Below are 18,444 nucleotides of genomic sequence, written 5' to 3'. Positions count from 1 at the left end.
ATATTAAATTGACAAATTTTTTTTTTTTTTTTTTTTTTTTTTTTTTTTGGATAAGACCAGATTTTGGACTTCTAAATTAATTTTATTTCCGTTGGAACAGATCTTACAGCTAAACTTTCACGAATTCATCAAAATAGTATGTTTCCATTCATTATATGAACAGTGTTGCTTTAAGTACAACGTTCAAAAACATGAACAAACATTCTATCAAACTTCCAAGCAAGAATGGGGCGAGCCATTCTGAACATCCTATGATCCACCATATCTAGCATTCCAACAAGCTTTTTATACAGTAAGTACCCATGATAAACCAACCAACCAACAGGAGAGAAAGCAAAGACAGACCAATCAAGAAGGGCCACCCGACCATGGCAATGCCCAGGCAGACCACCAGTACAAAGGGAAGGAATGATCGTACAATTGACATGCAATCAACCCAATGCCCTTTCCACAGAATAAGAGCTGCTACATTTATCATGTTCCAACTCATTGATCCATCGTAACATGCACGGTTCAGACAATTCGCGACAAAGGAATGGCAGTTGCATGTGAAAAGGTTGTAGGATTTATGCTCGAGATAGCGCTTACTTGATTGTAGGCCATCATCCCAGGTAATGGCAGTTCCAAATTGTGAATGCTGATAGCCCTGCTTACATTTATGCGCAGCTAAGCTTGTTGGGAAGCAACACTACAAAAAATAAGGTTCCATACAACTGTTAGGGATCCATTGGTAACTTTTACACGGTTTACAAAGAAAATAAATAGTGTAGGAGAGAATATGATGGGCATCTTTGAAACAATATGGCATTGCACCCAAGGGAGACAGCTAACGAGGAAGCAGTAAAAAGCGCATTCTCTAAGTGAACAATATTCCTGGTTGGTCCATCACAATTTTCATTGAAGTTGCTAAGTGAAATTTATGCACTTCAATCAGCTTGCATTCTAGTCAGGAAACAGGAATCTAATTTCGTGAAATATTTGTGTAAACTAACTATGGACTTACTTTTTCTCTGTCAAGTTGAAGGTATCTCGCAACGGGGCCAAATGCAAAATCATTGGTATTCACAAAATTTGATCCTGCGAAATCCAATATGACTCCATCCTCCCTGCAAATCCCAACATGGCCAATGAAGGGTGCCAACCAAGAGACAACGGGAAGAGGGGTCCAAACCAAACAGCATGGGAACTTTGCTTGGACTGGATCGATTGCATCTAGAGGCCATAACTCATGTTTTATGCTCTTCGTAGAACTGGCTAGTTCAACATCATAAACCGCTTGCGGCATCATTTTAGAGTACTCTCCAGGTACCATTTAGCTTTGTTAATAATTGGAACAGACGCATCAATGTGTCAAACCACACTCTGGGAGAGAATGAATTTGCTCCAGCTAACAGAAACAACCCCCAGACTTTCTCAAAAGGATGAACAAACAATGGGATTTAAAGGCAAGAAAAAATCAAGTTTAAGTAAATATTTCAAAATTTCAAGAACATTACAATCAGCAATCTGCATCCAATGTGCAATGCAATCAACCTTCCATCAAGTCTCTTTTTCGTTCAAAAAGCTACAACTGTATCAAAAGAAACACTGCAAAAAACAACCAAGCAACCAAGAAAATCAAGAAAAGTTCTGATACAAATATTTCAGTTCGAAATTCCGTGGCTGATCAAATAAACAAGTTTAACAAATAAATCGATCAGGTAAAAAATCTACGCTCAATTTATCCTTTACCAAGTGCAAACCACCAACCATTGAAAGATCCACAACATTTTTTATTTTCTAACCTCGAACTAACTTCATTTTAATATTAATGGCTATCCAACATCAAGGAGATATTTCTCATGGAACCAATACTTAGAAATGTCCACAAGATAGCAAGTTATTAGCCTCCAACTTTAGGATTTGTGCACGTTGTAGATGACAAATAAACAAGACCACAAACAAAGGCACAGCTAGAACTTTTTCCGACATTTCCTTCCACAATTTCTTTATGTAACCATGCTCTCAAGCTCACACCCCACTGATCTATGGAAAAACACGTGTGACTCAATCCTATGATACAATTATACAACTTCCCCATCTGTTAAACACAAAATTTCTGGATCTAAGGATGGTTCGTCGTAAGTTTATGAAGTCGAAATCCTAATTCATTCTCGGTCAGTAACAAAGGACTTGTCAATTATAGAATTTGACCTTTAGCCCATTAAATTAAAATATCGATAAGATATTATATACAATCCAAATTATTCCCATCTGAATCATCTCATGCCCCTGGATCAAAGATTTTTCATAAACACTACCCAGCATTCTAGAGTAGAGATCGAAATCCACGAATTAAAATCGGAGGGCAATATCGATCACGTGATTCTACGGATTAAAACAAATCCCCAAAAACACGTAATTATCCCCACTTCTTCTGTTATATATATAAAAAAGGCCATCCCCCCAAAAATAGAACTCGCAGAAAAATACAAAACCGTTAGAATTAGAAGGATAAGAGGCTCAATTTCTCACGACTGCTCAACGACTAATCTGCCGCCAAGCCAAGCACAAAAACATAATCGACTAAAATCCTCAAGATTTGAGTTTCTTAGAACATAATAAATCGAGAAAAAGAAGATTTAAAGCAAACAAAACAAATTTGGAAGGAATAAAGAGTCCGGAGCAGAGAAATCAGGCCTGAAACTCACCTGCAACAGACAGTGAAAGCGGCAAAGTGAGAAAAACTCGGGAACGAAGAAGAGGAAGTAGACGAAATGGTTGTATACAAAATGGTCGGATTGTTCATTGCTGAAAGCTGAAGGCCGCTACGATGGCTACAATTTATTGGAACAGAAAATTGATTATTATAATTTTTTCTTCTCATTGCCTCCCCAGAATGGTGGCTATCGAGGTAGATGCATGAACCCTGATATTTTCTTAATATTTTTTCCCGCGTGGGGCCCTTTGCTCCTTGAAAGATTTAATATTTTATTTTCTTAATCGGTTACCAAAGATTTTCAATATGTAAGCTTCAAATTAAAAATAACGTACATTATTAAACGAATTATTAACCGAAGTTTATATTATAGCCTTCTTCTTCCCTTAGACCACCCCTTTTTCTTTTCTACCACCACCCCAAAAGAGATTTTTTCTATTAGAAGATCGGAGCATAGACGAGCTAGTACCGGTGGACGAAGCGAAAGCGAGAATGTTGGCTTGAGTAACACAAACATTGATGAAAATTCAACGTCCCGAAAATCTAAAGATTCAGTCTCGAAAATGCTATTCTAACAACTAGGTTCAACGTCCTCGCTGACACTCATTCTCTTCTCCAATCGATGTGGGATCCCCTAAATCCACCTCCCTTTAGGCCCAACGTCTTTGCTGACACACACCCTCCTCCGTGGCCCAGCGTCCTCGCTGCCACTCGTTCCCTTCTCCAATCAATGTGGGATCCCCCAATCCACCTCCCTTTGAGGCTCAACGTCTTTGCTGACACACACCCTCCTTTAGGGCCCAGTGTCCTCGCTGGCCCTTATTCCTTTCTCCAATCTTGTGCATCGAGATAATTCAAAAATGACAAATACAAATACAGTTCTTTTGAGTTCATGTATGCCGAAACAATGCAATATCAACAAAAACATAAGAAGAGAGAAGTAAAAGATATGAACACAGACAACTTCATATGAATCTTTCTTTGTGCTTTTCATTCTTGTGAGGGTTAAATTTCTTTTACACAGTAATCTGCAGAGACCAAATGTTTACAATTCCCCAAAGGCCTCCACAGCCACACACACACAGCTCAAGCTTGGAAGGACTTATTATTTTCCCCTCTCTTTTTTTTTTTTTCCTTTTTTTTTTCATCTTTTTTTCCCCCTTTCATCTGGGAATTTTCTTACATACACATTAAGAACTACAATATATAAAAAATGGCAGATCCCTCCACTGCACACTCTTTAACTTATGCAGCTACCTGTTGTTTTGGAGGATCTTCCACTTTCCACTCCTAAATAAGTTTGTGCTGAGCTCCCACTTTGAATGAACTAGCACTTCCCCTATCCAGTTGCAGTGTTTTCAAACAGCTTTACTCGAAAAGGAGAAACGAAAAAAGAAACGAACGCTGGCTGTTCGGACTCTTCGAGCCATTGAACAACTTCTTCAATGTAAATGCACATGAATCTTTTCTGTTCACTCCGATATTAGATTCCCGGAGTTTGTTTTCCGAACAAGCCGTTGAAGACGTCGTAATCGAGTAATAAGCTGAGAGAATGACGGCCTCAGTTGCGTGTCCCTGCAAAAAGAGGGAAACTTAAAGATGTAGGAGCGACCCGAGAACGATAAACCATCACACAATTGAACCAAACTGCAAATATGGATGGAATGATGCTTCTTGTAAATTCTAGTAGTATTAGAAACTGAAAGCAGATGGGATTATGGGTATTTGTTGTTTGAAACTTACGTTTGCCAACAATCGCAAATGATCTGTGCTACTGCTGGATCAACATCTTCTGGGATTTCCAGGCGCCTATTCTGGAATCCTACAGCTCCTACCACCTGCATTGGGTTCAAACCTTTCCACGGTATGCGACATGTCGTCAACTCCCACAAGATCACACCGAAACTATACACATCACACCTGCATGCCACATAGGCACTATCAGTATTTTGTCAAACTCGAGCAAAAGATACGTCTTCTCGGTTCAATGCCCACATCGAAACTTACTTCTCATCGGCCGGTTCATTCCTTAGAACTTCTGGCGCCATCCATTCGGGCTACAATTAAGCAGAGACAATAAACATTCATTGGTTGCTATTGCAATACCAGATATGCCAGTTATCAAGGTAACATTTCAATGAAAACGTAAGGTAGTATATCAACCCGACGACTATCAAGGTTATTACCGTTCCAGCAGTTGACTTTGAAGACAGAAACGTGTTCTGCTTGACACGTGACAACCCAAAATCACAGACCTATGAAGATATAAAAGTTAGATACTAGAAGAGATCAATCTCAAATACATCAAAACTGTATGCACAGGATAGTTTCATATACCTTGACAACCCAGTTTTTATCAACGAGGAGATTGGGGGACTTGAGATCTCTATGAACAATGGTTGGATGACTTGTGTGTAGGTAGTTCATTCCTTTGGCCTGGAAAACGAAAGATTTCTTAAAAAGGAAAAGGGCTAACCATATCTAGTGGGGAGAGCATCTTTTTTTCTTTTCTAACTACTTACCACATCGAAAGCCATTCTCAGTCGCCTCCTTTCATCGAGTTGAGAATTGGGACGATGCAGTAACCTATACAAACTTCCCCTGCAATGTTTCAAGGTTTAATCATAGACGAGATTAGGAAACGATGGATATAGCTCGACTTGCTTTAGATGCGATGCAGTAACCCAGCTCATGCTAATGAGGCTTCTCAACAATGACATATTTTGCGCACAGAGATATCTAAGCAGAATGTGCAATCCAATGTTGATAAGGTAACAAGTTATATATGTATCATAACCAAAAATTCTCCATATTTGCATTAACATCAACAATTCGACATTTAAATCGATGCATTTGACTATAGAGTCGAGTGATAACTGAAACTAACGTGACGTTAAGAACATGCACAATATCACAAAATAACATTGACGACCCAGGGCGGATTGCACATTCAAGACATGGGACACCATAATTTTTAAGCTCAAATAAAGAAAGAACCAACATAATCAACCTGGGAAGAAACTCTGTGAGGATTGAGAAATGAGGAGGGCGAGTGACTGCTCCCATGAAAAGGACAACATTAGGATGTCTCAGTCTTAACATGATTTCAACCTGCATGAATAAGCAGGAGCTTAACGAACTAAAAGAAAGAAAGCCCTTAAAGAGATTATTATCACTTAACTAATTTCCAAACAGAACCTAAAAGTTCGAACTTAATACTTACTTCACATTTTAATTGGACCAAAGCAGCACCGGAAAAATCTTGGTCTAAGAACTTCTTCACAGCAACTTCCTGTAATTTAATATTGTAAGCCCTGATTTTTCTAATGTTGCATATTCTAATGCATTAAAGTTTTTAACAAAGCAAAAGGCAAAAGAAAAACTGTGTGATACGACAATGCATATGCTTATCTGTTGAAACTTACAGTCCCATTCCAATCTGCTCGATAAACCTCGCCATACGATCCTGAGATACGAGGAAGGTATTAAGTATCCCAAACACAGAAAATACAATATAACAAAAGCCTTTCATCCAATCAAAGCTTTTAAAAATATTTATGAAACGGAAACGGAAACGTTTTATAAGTGATTTCCCGAACAAACCCTTTCAGATTATGAATTATAACAGTAATAATTAAACCCCCAGTTCATATTTACCTAAAATTTGATTGGACCCAGTAGTCAGTTTGTATTCTTAATGTGTTTTAAGAAGGGATTCAGGGATAAATACACAAACCAAAATGATAACTCAATGAGACTAGATATGTTTTTCTTTTTTTTTTTTAAATCTTAATGACATGTCTTACCTATACCAATACGTTCACCAATGTGAAGATCCTCCCAAGGAATTTCCCATTCTGCAACTTCGCCTAATATCGGGTTGATCGTCTCGCTGTGGCCATCACTAGCATGCAGGTTACTATCATCAAGTTCTATCAAATTTTCTGATGGACTCTCACGACTCTCACGATTATCTTGCAACCATCTTCTTTCTTCATCCACTAAGGTACTTCCTAGTTGTTTTTTATGAGAATTGGCAACAGAGGTTAACGAAACACCATCCACATGTTCACGATGAAGAGTCCCATTAACATCAACCAATTTAACTGCTTCACCATTAACATCAACAAACACAAACCCCTCAGTCATACTCTGAGGCCAAAAAGTGCCGTGATTGTTCGCATTTGCCTCAGGTTTTTGTTCTTCCGTTGATCCCACAGTAGACGCTTTCTGCTTATTTTCATGGACAATATTGTTCAAATACTCTGCTTCAGCAGAAGACTGTCCCTGGCTTGCCAACACAAAAGGGTCACACTGAAGCCCAACATCCATGCCTTTCCCGTTGATCGGATACATTTGGTGAATCGCTTTCCTTTCACCATTTCCCTGTGAATCTATATCCGAAAACAAATCTGCAGGAGGTGATGCACCACTCTCTAACAATACAGCATGTAATTTCTGTGCAAACTCTGGGTTCTTTGCAGCACTAATGACATACTTCGATACCTTTTTAACTTTCTTCTTTTGCGCAGATGCCGACTGTGCACATGCACCTGATGAACTTTCAAATGCACTGCTTTCTGATTCTAGAAGCTTCTCAAAATCATAATCCGAACTCCCATTTAGAATTGCTTCAATAAAGTTTCTGCCGTTTTCTTTTGATTGAACACCTAAATCTGAAGCTTCTTTGGATACTAAGTTGCAAACATTTTCTACTCCATCTTGAGTAGATGAAATCAATACAGCTTCAGCTCCTTCATTTTTTAATACCGGTGTATCTTCAGGAACTGCTATAACATCTGCAGGTCTCCTATCAAAGCCATAATTCGAAAATTGACCGCTGGGTGCCTCTGATGGAATTAGTGTGCCTGGAGCACCCATAAGATCAATAATATATTCACTGCATCATAGAATAAATCATATGTAAATATTAGAGCTCCCTGTGATACTATAAGTATTAATTAGATTGGATAGCATACAGGTGCATGATGATAATTGTTGAGTATGAATATAAAAGATTGGGCAAACACTACCAACATTTTCTTTTAGGAACACGCAGGACACAGAGGATGATGCAGTAGTTTCCAGAAAATGTAGAAGGGAGAATATATATTTGAGGTATTATTTTCCTATTTGCAATGTTGCCCTTATGTTTGTATTATATTGATGATTGCACTTCCAATTGCTAAGTCTGCTAGGCCTAATTGTAATCTACCGTATGCTCTGCTTTTGCCTTTTCTAGCATATTGTACACTTATTCTATGTGAGATCCGACATCAGTTGGAGAGGGAAATAAAGCATTCCTTATAAGCGTGTGGAAACTTCTCCCTAGAAGACGAGTTTTAAAACCGTGAGGCTGACGGCAATACATAATGGGCCAAAGCGGACAGTATCAGCTAGTGGAGGACTTGGGTTGTTACAAATGGTATCCGAGCCAGTCACCGAGCGGTGTTTCAGCGAGGACGCTGGGCTCTCAAGGGGGGTGGATTGTGAGATCCCACATCGGTTGGAGAGGGGGAACGAAGCATTCCTTAGCAGACACGTTTTAAAACTGTGAGGCTGACGGCGATACGTAACGGGCCAAAGTGGACAATATTTGCTAGCGATGGGTTTGGGTTGTTACATTCTATCATGCAAAAATTTATTAAACAAAAATTTCAAAAAAGAAAGGGACACTTTTTTAGGTGCATCAGATATTGTAGGCATCCCAAATGCATTAGTCACCAACACCATCTCAGAAGAAGGTTTCTACTATCACCAAGGTATTATATCATTGCAACTGAATCCACTCTATTTCTTGAAGACATTGTAAACTAGACTAGAAAGAGATTCAATCATTGGTAATTACCTTCCATTATCAACTTTGATCATATTCACAGCTCCATCATCAGTACCAGTGTAGTAGCTTCCTTTGACAAGTATGCATGGAAGATTAATCCTATCAGCTAGCACCTAATACCAAAATTACGAAGTAAGCAACTTCAACAAAAAAAATAAAGGAAAGAAAAAGATATCAGCAAGAACTATAACATTTCTGATCGTTCTTCCAAAAAGGGGGTGGTATCGAAATTTTGAAAAGCCAAAGAAACCATGATGCCCAAGACGTATCGCACTAGTTCAAGAAAATAAATGGTAAGAGGTATAAAGTGGAAGTTCGCGACCTTAAAAAGCAAAGCTCTATGACGTGCAAGTCCAATATCAAGGCGTCCAAGTGGTAGAATAATCGTGTTCAAAGAACTACGCAACTCATAACTCCTGAGGGTCCACCTTCTCAACATTTCTTCAGCGTCCCCAACAGGACCACCCATTCTAGCAACAACTACATCAGCAAGTTTTTGAACCAGGCCACTTAAAATGAAGCCATGTTCAGAAACTCCGCAATCCATGAATATGTTATATGCTTGTCTCTCCAACTGTTGAAGCTCAGGATCAAGCAAGCGGTTCACCAAAATCACTTCGTAATCGATATCACCTGTAACACATATTTCTTTAAGATCCACTAACAGTGGCATCTTTCCTCGGGTGCTAGAGTTCGCAGTAATGCCATATAAGTCATAAAATCCATCCATCACTTTTTCATCATAATTTACAACATTATAGCTCTGCATTGATAGATAAAGTAGTTATGTAACTGCTGCCGCCACGACTAACGATATCGATAATAGCAAAAACAATAAACTTCATTTGACAATATGTTATGATAAGTATAGAAACATAGATTTGTATACTAAATAAAACAATTTCTAGCAGTCAAGATGTAGTACAAATTATCCCTGGCAACATAACTCCAAAAGAAAGCCCTAATATTCAAAAAGGGTTTAGGGTTTATACCGAAAATCATAACAAAACCAGACAAACAATATTAGAATTGAAACACATAGGATGCTAACAAACCAGGACATGTGATGAGACAGGCACAAACCAGAAAATCATGTCATGACTCTCCAAATGATAACGATGTTCCTAACAATCCTCCAAATTTTCAAATAAAGATTAGAACATAACGGCCGACAACAATGCAGGAATTTATATTCGACCATGAAGATAATTCAAGCAAGGAGAATACCTAAGATAGTAAATGGTAATTCCCCATACATCAATCAAACCGATGACCTAATATGCAAAGTTTTTTGAAAACTGAAAATGAGACGTCGCCAGTTAAACAGCAATTTTAATAGCGATTGTTCATAAATTCAATGCCAAGAGATAAAAGAACTGCCCAAGATCGAAAGATGTATAGTGAATAATCAAAACCAAGAAGTTGAACAAAAATGCCTAAATTCAAGAAAGGAAGTTAAAGTGAAAGATACCCAATACTGTAGGGAGAGAAATTCAGCGAGGGCTTTACTGCCGGAGATGGAAGGGGAACAGCCAAGGCTCATCCGCTTAGCGGCATCGATCTGAGCGGACTCAGTGTCTTGTCTCGAATCAGGATCGGAAGCGCTAATCGCCATAGCCAATTGCATCTGAAACTCCTCCTCCAAAGCATTGAAATCGACGCAGCCACCATCCACATCGCCAGAAGCGGTCCGATCAACCACCGATTCAACGGCCTCCATTGTAGTGGAAGACGGCATAGCCACAGAGGAGGAGGACCCAGAAGAAGGCGACACCGATGAATTACTATTGGGGCATGGGGTGGAAGTGGGTCGCGTCGCGGGTTGGGAATCGCTCAATCGCTGATGCTCATTAAGTCCCCCACCGATGTGAAGCTTTCGAAGAAGATGCTTCATTTTCGACATGGATCATCAAGCCACAACAAAACTCAAAACTCCCTATCTATCTATCTCTCTCTCTCTCTCTCTCTCTCTCTCTCTCAGTGGTCTCTTCATACACAAGATTCACAAAAACGCCTTTTCCTTTGTAATTTTCTGTTCCTTAATTCCTATTTTTCTACCTCTATACGCTAAAACCTACGCCCCAAACTCAACTCTGAAGAGCCACAGATTCGCTTAATATGGCTTACCTTTCTTCCTCAAGCTAACACCACTTGAACACACTTAAACTCCTCACCCATTCCCTCCAATACCATTCTCTTTTGTCTCTCTTCCTTTTTCTTTTTTTCCTCAGGTCAATGACGCCATCTCGATCCTCTACATTCAAACCCACCATTCTTTCCTGGACCCATTTTCATCCTGGCCCTCCATTCCCTCCAAATTCATCAGCTGGGTCCCCATCTCTGTCGGTTCGCCTCCATTTTCAGCTCCCTCTCATCCGTTTGATCATCAGAAACAGGCGGGTTCAACGCTGTAAGAGTGTACACAATTGAAGCAAAACACTCGATTTCATTTCTTAATAGATATTATTAACTTGGAATCTAAGAAAGTAAACGGATCGGACACTTAGCATCGTTTGAGGTTAAATTTTAAATGATCCGATGATTAATATACTTTGCATTTTTTTTTTTTTTTTTTTTTTTTAAGTAATCCTATAATATTGCTTTCAAAAATACCATCAAATTTTTAAAAATTTTATTAATTTCCTTAAAAAATTTTAAAAACTTCAAAAATACTTGTAAATGGTAGAGATAATCTATGAAGTGCGGATAGACGATTATCATCCATATATTAAGGTTAAGAATTTTTTTAATTTTCTTTAAAGAAATTTTATGGATATTTTTTAATATATGGGCATTTTTTAAATTTTAAAATAATTAAAAGATCTTAATTAAACTTATTACTTGAAATTAACTTAACAATTTACTTTTGTTAATTTTGTTTAATTGATTTTATGCTGACTAAGCCACGTTTGTTTGAGGTCATTGCAAGTATACAACAGTAGCGTGGAGCTGGCAATTGCCAGCTCATTTCTTACGTGTCCATATCCAATATTTAAATTTCCCAAACCTCGGACCATTAGGCCTCGATAAGCTTGTTACGCTAGGTAGGACGGTCGTATTTTATTATTATTTCCGTTTAAATTAATCTTCTTAAGTTCTCGTGCTCTCTATTTGTATTAAATTTACATAAAAGATTATTTTAGTGGCTGTCATTAATTTGTTTGTAAATTTACCACGCTGGAGTTGTAGCAGCCACCAATATTACTAAAGAAATGCAAGTCTAAATACTAATAGTAACTATAGTAGGTAACAAGTCTAAATAAAGAAATAAATCAAACCCCCCTAGATTTACCTCCCTGCCAAATTTTAATAACATTGCCGCCTAAGGATTTCCGTGAATTCAATAGTCATCCCTGAGTAAAGTTCTCGCCTAAAGGATATCGTAATTATGGCGAATACGTTTCTCTTGTTTGCCACTTACCTAGATGTAAAAGCATAAGCATGCCTAACACTAGTAGATATTGTTCACTTTGGCCCATTACGTAATATCGTCAGCCTCACAATTTTAAAATACCTCTATTAGGAAGAGGTTCCCACATAAAGGAATGTTTCGTTCCCCTCTCCAACCGATGTGGGATCTCACAATCCACCTCCTTGGGAGTCAGCATCCTCGCCACAGACCGTCTAGTGTCTGACTCTGATACCATTTGTAACAGCCCAAGTTTACCGTTAGCAGATATTGTCTGCCGTCAATCTCACAGCTTTAAAACGTGTCTGTTAGGAAGAGGTCTCCGCACACGTACAAGAAATGTTTCGGTCCTCTTTCTAACCAGTGTGGAATCTCACACTAAAATACACACTAAGCAAGAACATGTGAACTACTATAATAATAGTGTATTCCATTGTCCCCCAACCACACAGAGATTTATCATAGATGAGCCGATGGTTCGGATAACAACCTTGCATGCAGACCTAAACACGACTTATACATTAATACCTCTTCTCTTCATGAATGCAACGAGGAATCATTATCTGTTGGCCCTGTGAAGCATGAACAGATGATGAAGCTAAATTGTTATTTCTGTGCTAAGCCAACATGACATATGAAATACAAGCATGTTAGAACGAGTGTGGTTTAATTTAGCCCTCCAAAGATGAGATTAAAATGCGAAGTATCAATGTTAACAGAAAAGGCAGAGAGTGCAAGAACCAAACCAACCGAAACTTTGGTGTATATAGCCATGGCGTTGGGAAAGCTTCTGATTCTCGCCTGCCCAGAATATGGTTCCTTCCAAAGCACCCTGCAATTAGAGCTACTTCGAGGTTATTGGACAACAAACAGCAATTTGAGTTCTATTTTCAACTTAGATACAGAAAAAAACGACTTGTAGAAAAGCCATTTAGAACACAGAATTTACTTGTAATTGAACAGAGAGATAGAGTTGTTCCACTTCCAATGGATGACTCCTTGATTTCATTTCCTAATGGATACCAAATACGATGGTGCCTGGAAATGGCCAGACATTCTTGGCACATGAAACTTGGGGTCCAACTAGAAGTTTGGCGCCCCAACAGTATTCAGGCTAAATTTTTGGTATGACCCTGCGTTCAACCAAAATTTTGAGAGATGCATCATGTTAGAAATCACGACTCTCCACAATGGTATGATATTGTCCAACTTTAAGCATAAACTCTCGTGGTTTTACTTTGGGCTTCTCAAAATGCCTCATATTAATAGGGATGTATTCCTTACTTATAAACCCATGATCATTCCCTAAATTAGCTAATGTGAGAATGTGAGATTCTCTCCCAATAATCCTCGATCATTTCATGGAAGATTATCTATGACCCACTGAACATTTTCATGTACTTGATCATAACCTTTAATGCCTCAGCGAACCATCAGATCCCATCTTCACTATCTACAAAAATGTAAGATCATCAACAATATTAAGACGAACACTATGGATAAGTCAAGATGGTATTAGGAGCTGTGACATTTAATGAAAACTATTATGAATTAAGAGACAAGTTCAAGGTAGAAAAACAACCAACAGGCAAGATAGCATCAGAATATCACCCACAAACAGGATAAGATCAGAGGGCATAACCCCATATCCAAGTATTCAAATGCATATCCAAAACCATGGCTACGTACTGACCCCTTGAAAGGAATTTCTAGGAGAATTTTCATTTAAAACATAGCAGTACCGGGCAGAAGCAGTCCGGTGTGCTGACACTGATATAATATACAAATTGTGGTGTTGATACCCTCTGTCCGGCAAAATTCCAAGGCATCGGCTGAGCAGTTCAAATGGGATCTTAATTGAAAAGTCGATATCAATGATAAACAAATAATGAGAAGAAAAACTGCGTTACAATGCCTCTAAATGGTTATAGCACATGAACAAGTGAACTGAAACGGGCAAAAAGAAACTATGTAATCTAATAATAAGAAATCTTATCTCCTAACGGATTGAAATCATAGCTTATTTCAAGATCTTTATCAGAGTATCATCCAGAGTATGAGGCTCAATCTAAATCTGTCTATTTCTTCGTTTATCCTTGAAATTCTCAGATGAAGTAATAGAGGTAGAGCAAGCACCAAAAACAATCTAACCTCAATTTCTAGGGATTGGAATGAGCCAAATAGATAGTTGATCCACTTCAAAAGAAATTAACGAGGCAACAGCAAGGGGAAAGTGTCAAACCAGGTAGATTCTGAACACCTCCTGAAAATTATAATCCAACGAGCTACGAAATGTGCCTTATCGTACATAAAACGGATTAATAAATCTACAACAAGCTTGCTTTGTAACATTTCTGTGGTTGAATCGGAGTCTTGCACCAAATGTTAGGTCTCTGAAAAGTTTGGCCAATTACCAGCATCCTTTCAGATTTTACATTGCATTAATCACACATAATCGATAATTTAATAGAACTATACTGTCACAAAGAGAGAGATCCTTTCATTACCCGCCATAAATCTAAGCCCTCGTGATCTGAACTGTACCGACGTTTTCGCCATTTTCACACGGAGAGCAGGCTTCCCTGAAGAATCAACACACTCAAATCTCCCGAACGCCTTCCATCTGAGTGTTCGGAGCCACAATAACCCATGATTGGTTCGCCTTAATTGGCTGAAATGCTAAGCATGCAACCACAAAAGGGGACACCATTTTTATTCATTCCTTCAAAAAATTTAAATACAAAAAAAGAAAAAAAATCAGATGCTTTTGAAAGCCTTGAGGGAAAGCCCGAAAGGGAAAGGTCAAAGAAGACAATATCTACTAGTGGTGGATCTGGGTCGTTACAAATGGTATCAAAGCCAGACACCGGACGATGTGCTAGCCTTCTCGCTGTTCCCCAAAGGGGATAGACTTGAGGCGGTGTAATAGTAAGGACGCTGGGCCCAAAAGGGGTGGATTTGGGGGCGGTCCCACATCGATTGGAGGAAGGAAAGAGTGCAAGCGAAGACACTGGGCCCTGAAGGGGGGTGGATTGTGATGTCCCACATTGGTTGGGGATAAGAACAAACCACCTGAAAGTGAAAGTGAAAGCTCAAATAAGACAATATCTACTAACGGTGGATCTCGGTCGTTACAGTTTTTATCTCTAAATTTAATAGATAATGAATATCTTGGTACGTATAGGATCAAACAAATGTTGCCCCGAAAGCTACAAGGTATAGTGACACCCTCACTCAGTGCACGATCATACTTGTCCAAGATATGTTACTTGTAATCGCCACCAAAATCACATCTACTCTAGCTAAAATGTTGAAATATAATTATTTGTCAATTTTTACTACCTGAGTTATATATATATATATATACAATGAAATATGTGGTTGTTGTTTATTTGTTTTTAGCCTATTAACGATACTTTCTTTCCAACTGTTTCCAAACATTTTATGGTAAACATGACTCAAGGCTCGACCATACATTAAGATTGTCTGCAAATTCCATACGACTGACTTATCTATTGAGTTAGAACAATTGTCGCACAATCACTATCCCACTATTGTAGGAGTGCAATTGTTACATTTGGCACCATTCTCGAACGGACCAACAAACAACAAACGAATAAGATAGGCATGTATTCAGACTAACTTAAAACGATCATCGATTAGTAGCTCAACGTAGAAACCTTTTACGTTATTATCATCATTAATTAAAGATTCAATCACAAAGCTGCAAAATCTCCGACATGCACACTAAAAAATCACACACAGATTTTGAAAGTGCATGTCTCAACAGGTGTGAACAAGACCACAAGAAAGCTCCATCAAAAGAATGGCGGCTTCTTCCTCGTCTCTTGGAAACACCCTCCCAAAAGCCGAACCATTTTTGCTCAAACGTAAAACGCCGTCGTTCCTCCCTTCACTTTGAGACTCCAAACACTTCTCTCCCATATTCCTATTATTGCCCTTCTTCTTCTTCACTTCCTCATCATCATCATCATCTCCATGCCAACTCAAACGTGATTTCTTCTCCTTGTGCATCTCCTTCCCGGACGCCGCCGCCGCCACCACGACTGCCCCGCCCCCACCGCCATTTGCAGCTTCTGCCATCGCTCGCCTTGCCTTCCTCTGCCGGATCCCACATGCATTGCATAGCGACTATCACCCAAAAGAGAAACCATCCAATCAAAAGCAAAGTCATGCAAGCTTACACTCAGTATCATGTCATCCTCATATTATCAAATAATTTATTGTTAGCCTAAATGTATCGTTACGATGAACAAAAAACAAGACGATATCATTATACGAAAAATCTAGACAAACAAAGAAATGGGTCAAGTTGTAGTAGAAATATACAAAAAAGGGTTTAATTTTTTTGGGGTTTTGGGACAGTAAAATTAAAGTAATTTGTCAGATAGAGAAGGGGAATGACCTTAGGGCCTTGAGGACCACTGCGCCATAGAGGAGTTGTCGTGGTGTTACAATCACTGCAAACCCTAACACCATTTGAACTACAACATGATCTTCCTTCATTATTATTGCTTCTTCTACCAGCCGCCGCCACCGCCGCCGCCGCCGCCGCCTGATCTGAATTTCCACCGCCAACTTTCATCATCTTTTGCATCAATCTCATCTTTGAAGACATCCAGTATTTTGCAGCTGACCCATTATCTCCTTTTTTGATTTGATACTCATCTAGTTGCTGTTCTTGATGATCAATATCTGTTCTTGATCCATCAATGCTTTTTTCACCCTATATATATGTATCAAAACAATAATCAATCTTCAAATATATTGAATTACACGAAGAAACTAGAAAAAATTGTATGAACAATCAAAACAAGTGAAAAAAAATTGTACGAACAATCAAATCAATCACTTGTTGGATCAAATTCATAAACGAATGATACTAAAATCATGTTAAGAACGAGAAGCTCTAATACCATGTTAAGAATAAGAAGCTTTCATTCTATGTTATCCACTCTTATTAATGGAATTTTCTCACTCCTAATATATATCGGAGTTTCTTATTCTTAATAAATCAAAATCACGAGTGAATTGAAACGATGAAGATTGAGGTTGTGGGTAATTGCCTGGTTTTGATGATGATGAAGATCCATTCTTTGATGATCATGTTGAGTGGCACTAGAAGTAAAGCAAGTGGCAAACGCAAGGTGTGAAGAAGCAGCTGCAACTTGGGAGGTAGAGGGGAAGATATAGAGTTTAAGATCGGGATGTTGTTCTTCGTGTTCTTCGTGTTTCGCCATTAATGGATAGAGAGAGTTCATGGGAGAGATGGAGAGAGAGAAAGAGAGAATGGGTTGATTATTTGTGTCCAGAAAAGTGGGCAGTAAGTGATAGGGTAATGAAAGAGAACAAAAGGGGTTGATGGAGAGGGCTTATAAAGGGAAGAACCACTTCACGTGAGTAGCTTCTTTAAACCCCTCTCCCATATAAGGACACCCTAAAAGGTTGTGTAGAATGCTACAATTCGACACCAAATTATGCTATGCTACAACACTCCACTTGCAGAATGTTCTTCAAAACTCATTATTAACCATATCGTAATCCATCAAAACGGTGACTACAAATTAACGGTAATTCATTGTACCATCTACTTAAAGGTTAGATGTTCAAACCCTTGTTTCGATGGTATTAAACCAAGTAATTTGTCCTATGTTTGAATCCAACACCGACATCATCTTGTTGGGTCTTATACTAATTTCTAGGAGTATTCGTGAGTTGGGTTTGGTGGGATCCAGACATTTTCTTTAGACTTAACCTAATTGTTCAGACTCAAACAATTACTATTACATAATGAACCAAACCCAACTCAAAGTTCGAGTTGTCTCATTCCTAATCTAACCTAGCTCAAATAAGTTCATAATACAACCAAGATCTAACTATGGTTGATCATGTTTTTTTGAACACTACTACTATTTATAAACTCGCGAGCACAAGATAAGTTATAACAAAATCCAAAACCACCCACCACATAAAAATGTGATTAAACATGAAAAGTCTAAAAAAAATGAGATGGGTAAGAAAGAAAACATATGGTGTGGATGATGAACATGCATGCATCTTGCCCTCATGCCCTCTTGCTTGCCCTCTTGCCCTAGCCAGCGCTCAAGTGTAGCCAAAGACAATAAATTTATGGAGGACAGGACAAGGCGATGGACAGAGTGCTGACATCCTTCAAAATTTCCAGTCCCCACAGCCACAGCCCACAGCCACAGCCACAACAGCATCAACGACATCCCCTCCATCTCAAACATTACCTTCTTTCTTCCCTTTGTCATTACTTCCACAACTTTTACAACAATCCAAAACACCCAACTTTTTGTTTAGAAAAGCCATCGTTTTTAACCAACCTAGCTCTTCCTCGTCACATGCCCGACTCAGTTGCCCAAAACAAAAATGCAATCATTACTGTATCAGCTACAAATAATCTAATTTTATATAATAAATTCGGTGCATCTTATTGATATAAGCATTTATCAT

General features: G+C 38.6%; 3 protein-coding genes and 1 pseudogene across 6 annotated transcripts; all 4 read right to left on the bottom strand.

Moving 5' to 3' along the window:
• Positions 1–124: 124 nt before the first annotated feature.
• Positions 125–2,902, bottom strand: RTE1 (protein REVERSION-TO-ETHYLENE SENSITIVITY-like protein (DUF778)). Of its 3 annotated transcripts, none has more exons than XM_023668580.2 (4): positions 2,691–2,902; positions 1,497–1,587; positions 1,004–1,408; positions 125–688 (listed from the first exon to the last, which is right to left on the bottom strand). In XM_023668580.2, the coding sequence occupies exons 3-4, from the start codon at positions 1,310–1,312 to the stop codon at positions 266–268; spliced, it is 732 nt and encodes a 243-aa protein (XP_023524348.2). In that variant the 5' UTR covers positions 1,313–1,408; positions 1,497–1,587; positions 2,691–2,902; the 3' UTR covers positions 125–265. The 3 variants fall into 3 exon arrangements, with proteins under 3 accessions (XP_023524348.2, XP_023524350.2, XP_023524352.2); XM_023668582.2 differs by having other exon boundaries at positions 1,004–1,387; XM_023668584.2 differs by lacking the exon at positions 1,497–1,587 and having other exon boundaries at positions 1,004–1,387.
• Positions 2,903–3,662: 760 nt separating this feature from the next.
• On the bottom strand, positions 3,663–10,749 carry LOC111788098 (putative serine/threonine-protein kinase SIS8). The gene is made up of 13 exons (XM_023668281.2): positions 10,009–10,749; positions 8,860–9,300; positions 8,547–8,650; positions 6,505–7,598; positions 6,124–6,164; positions 5,922–5,990; positions 5,709–5,809; positions 5,221–5,299; positions 5,036–5,134; positions 4,885–4,953; positions 4,706–4,755; positions 4,442–4,618; positions 3,663–4,273 (listed from the first exon to the last, which is right to left on the bottom strand). Exons 1-13 carry the CDS (start codon positions 10,438–10,440, stop codon positions 4,171–4,173), a joined length of 2,859 nt encoding a protein of 952 aa, XP_023524049.2. The 5' UTR covers positions 10,441–10,749; the 3' UTR covers positions 3,663–4,170.
• Positions 10,750–11,805: 1,056 nt separating this feature from the next.
• LOC111788345 (uncharacterized) lies at positions 11,806–14,639 on the bottom strand (annotated as a pseudogene). Its single transcript, XR_015418482.1, has 5 exons — positions 14,454–14,639; positions 13,632–14,339; positions 13,378–13,390; positions 12,896–13,060; positions 11,806–12,790 (listed from the first exon to the last, which is right to left on the bottom strand). The product of XR_015418482.1 is annotated as an uncharacterized LOC111788345 (transcript).
• A 966-nt stretch (positions 14,640–15,605) lies between these two features.
• Positions 15,606–17,338, bottom strand: LOC111788252 (uncharacterized). The gene is made up of 3 exons (XM_023668550.2): positions 17,034–17,338; positions 16,373–16,693; positions 15,606–16,098 (listed from the first exon to the last, which is right to left on the bottom strand). The coding sequence occupies exons 1-3, from the start codon at positions 17,226–17,228 to the stop codon at positions 15,730–15,732; spliced, it is 885 nt and encodes a 294-aa protein (XP_023524318.2). The 5' UTR covers positions 17,229–17,338; the 3' UTR covers positions 15,606–15,729.
• Between the last annotated feature and the right edge of the window lie 1,106 nt (positions 17,339–18,444).

This window comes from Cucurbita pepo, chromosome 2, assembly GCF_057944985.1.
Source record: "Cucurbita pepo subsp. pepo isolate OVF chromosome 2, ASM5794498v1, whole genome shotgun sequence".
Classification (NCBI taxonomy): Eukaryota; Viridiplantae; Streptophyta; class Magnoliopsida; order Cucurbitales; family Cucurbitaceae; genus Cucurbita; species Cucurbita pepo.
This window is presented reverse-complemented; position numbering and strand designations above follow the sequence as displayed.

Bases quoted from the DNA above. Each gene is read 5' to 3' on its own strand.
- LOC111788098 (XM_023668281.2), bottom strand. From the start codon at position 10,440: ATGTCGAAAATGAAGCATCTTCTTCGAAAGCTTCACATCGGTGGGGGA. The intron at 7,599-8,546 runs GTAATTACCAAT...TCTATGATGCAG, and splicing joins ATCAAAGTTGATAATGGAAG to TGAATATATTATTGATCTTA. The intron at 5,991-6,123 runs GTAAGTTTCAAC...ATTAAATTACAG, and splicing joins GAGCAGATTGGAATGGGACT to GAAGTTGCTGTGAAGAAGTT.
- LOC111788252 (XM_023668550.2), bottom strand. From the start codon at position 17,228: ATGAACTCTCTCTATCCATTAATGGCGAAACACGAAGAACACGAAGAA. The intron at 16,694-17,033 runs GCAATTACCCAC...ACATATATATAG, and splicing joins TTCATCATCATCAAAACCAG to GGTGAAAAAAGCATTGATGG. The intron at 16,099-16,372 runs GTCATTCCCCTT...TTTGGGTGATAG, and splicing joins GTGGTCCTCAAGGCCCTAAG to TCGCTATGCAATGCATGTGG.
- RTE1 (XM_023668580.2), bottom strand. From the start codon at position 1,312: ATGGTACCTGGAGAGTACTCTAAAATGATGCCGCAAGCGGTTTATGAT. The intron at 689-1,003 runs GTAAGTCCATAG...TATTTTTTGTAG, and splicing joins TTCAACTTGACAGAGAAAAA to TGTTGCTTCCCAACAAGCTT.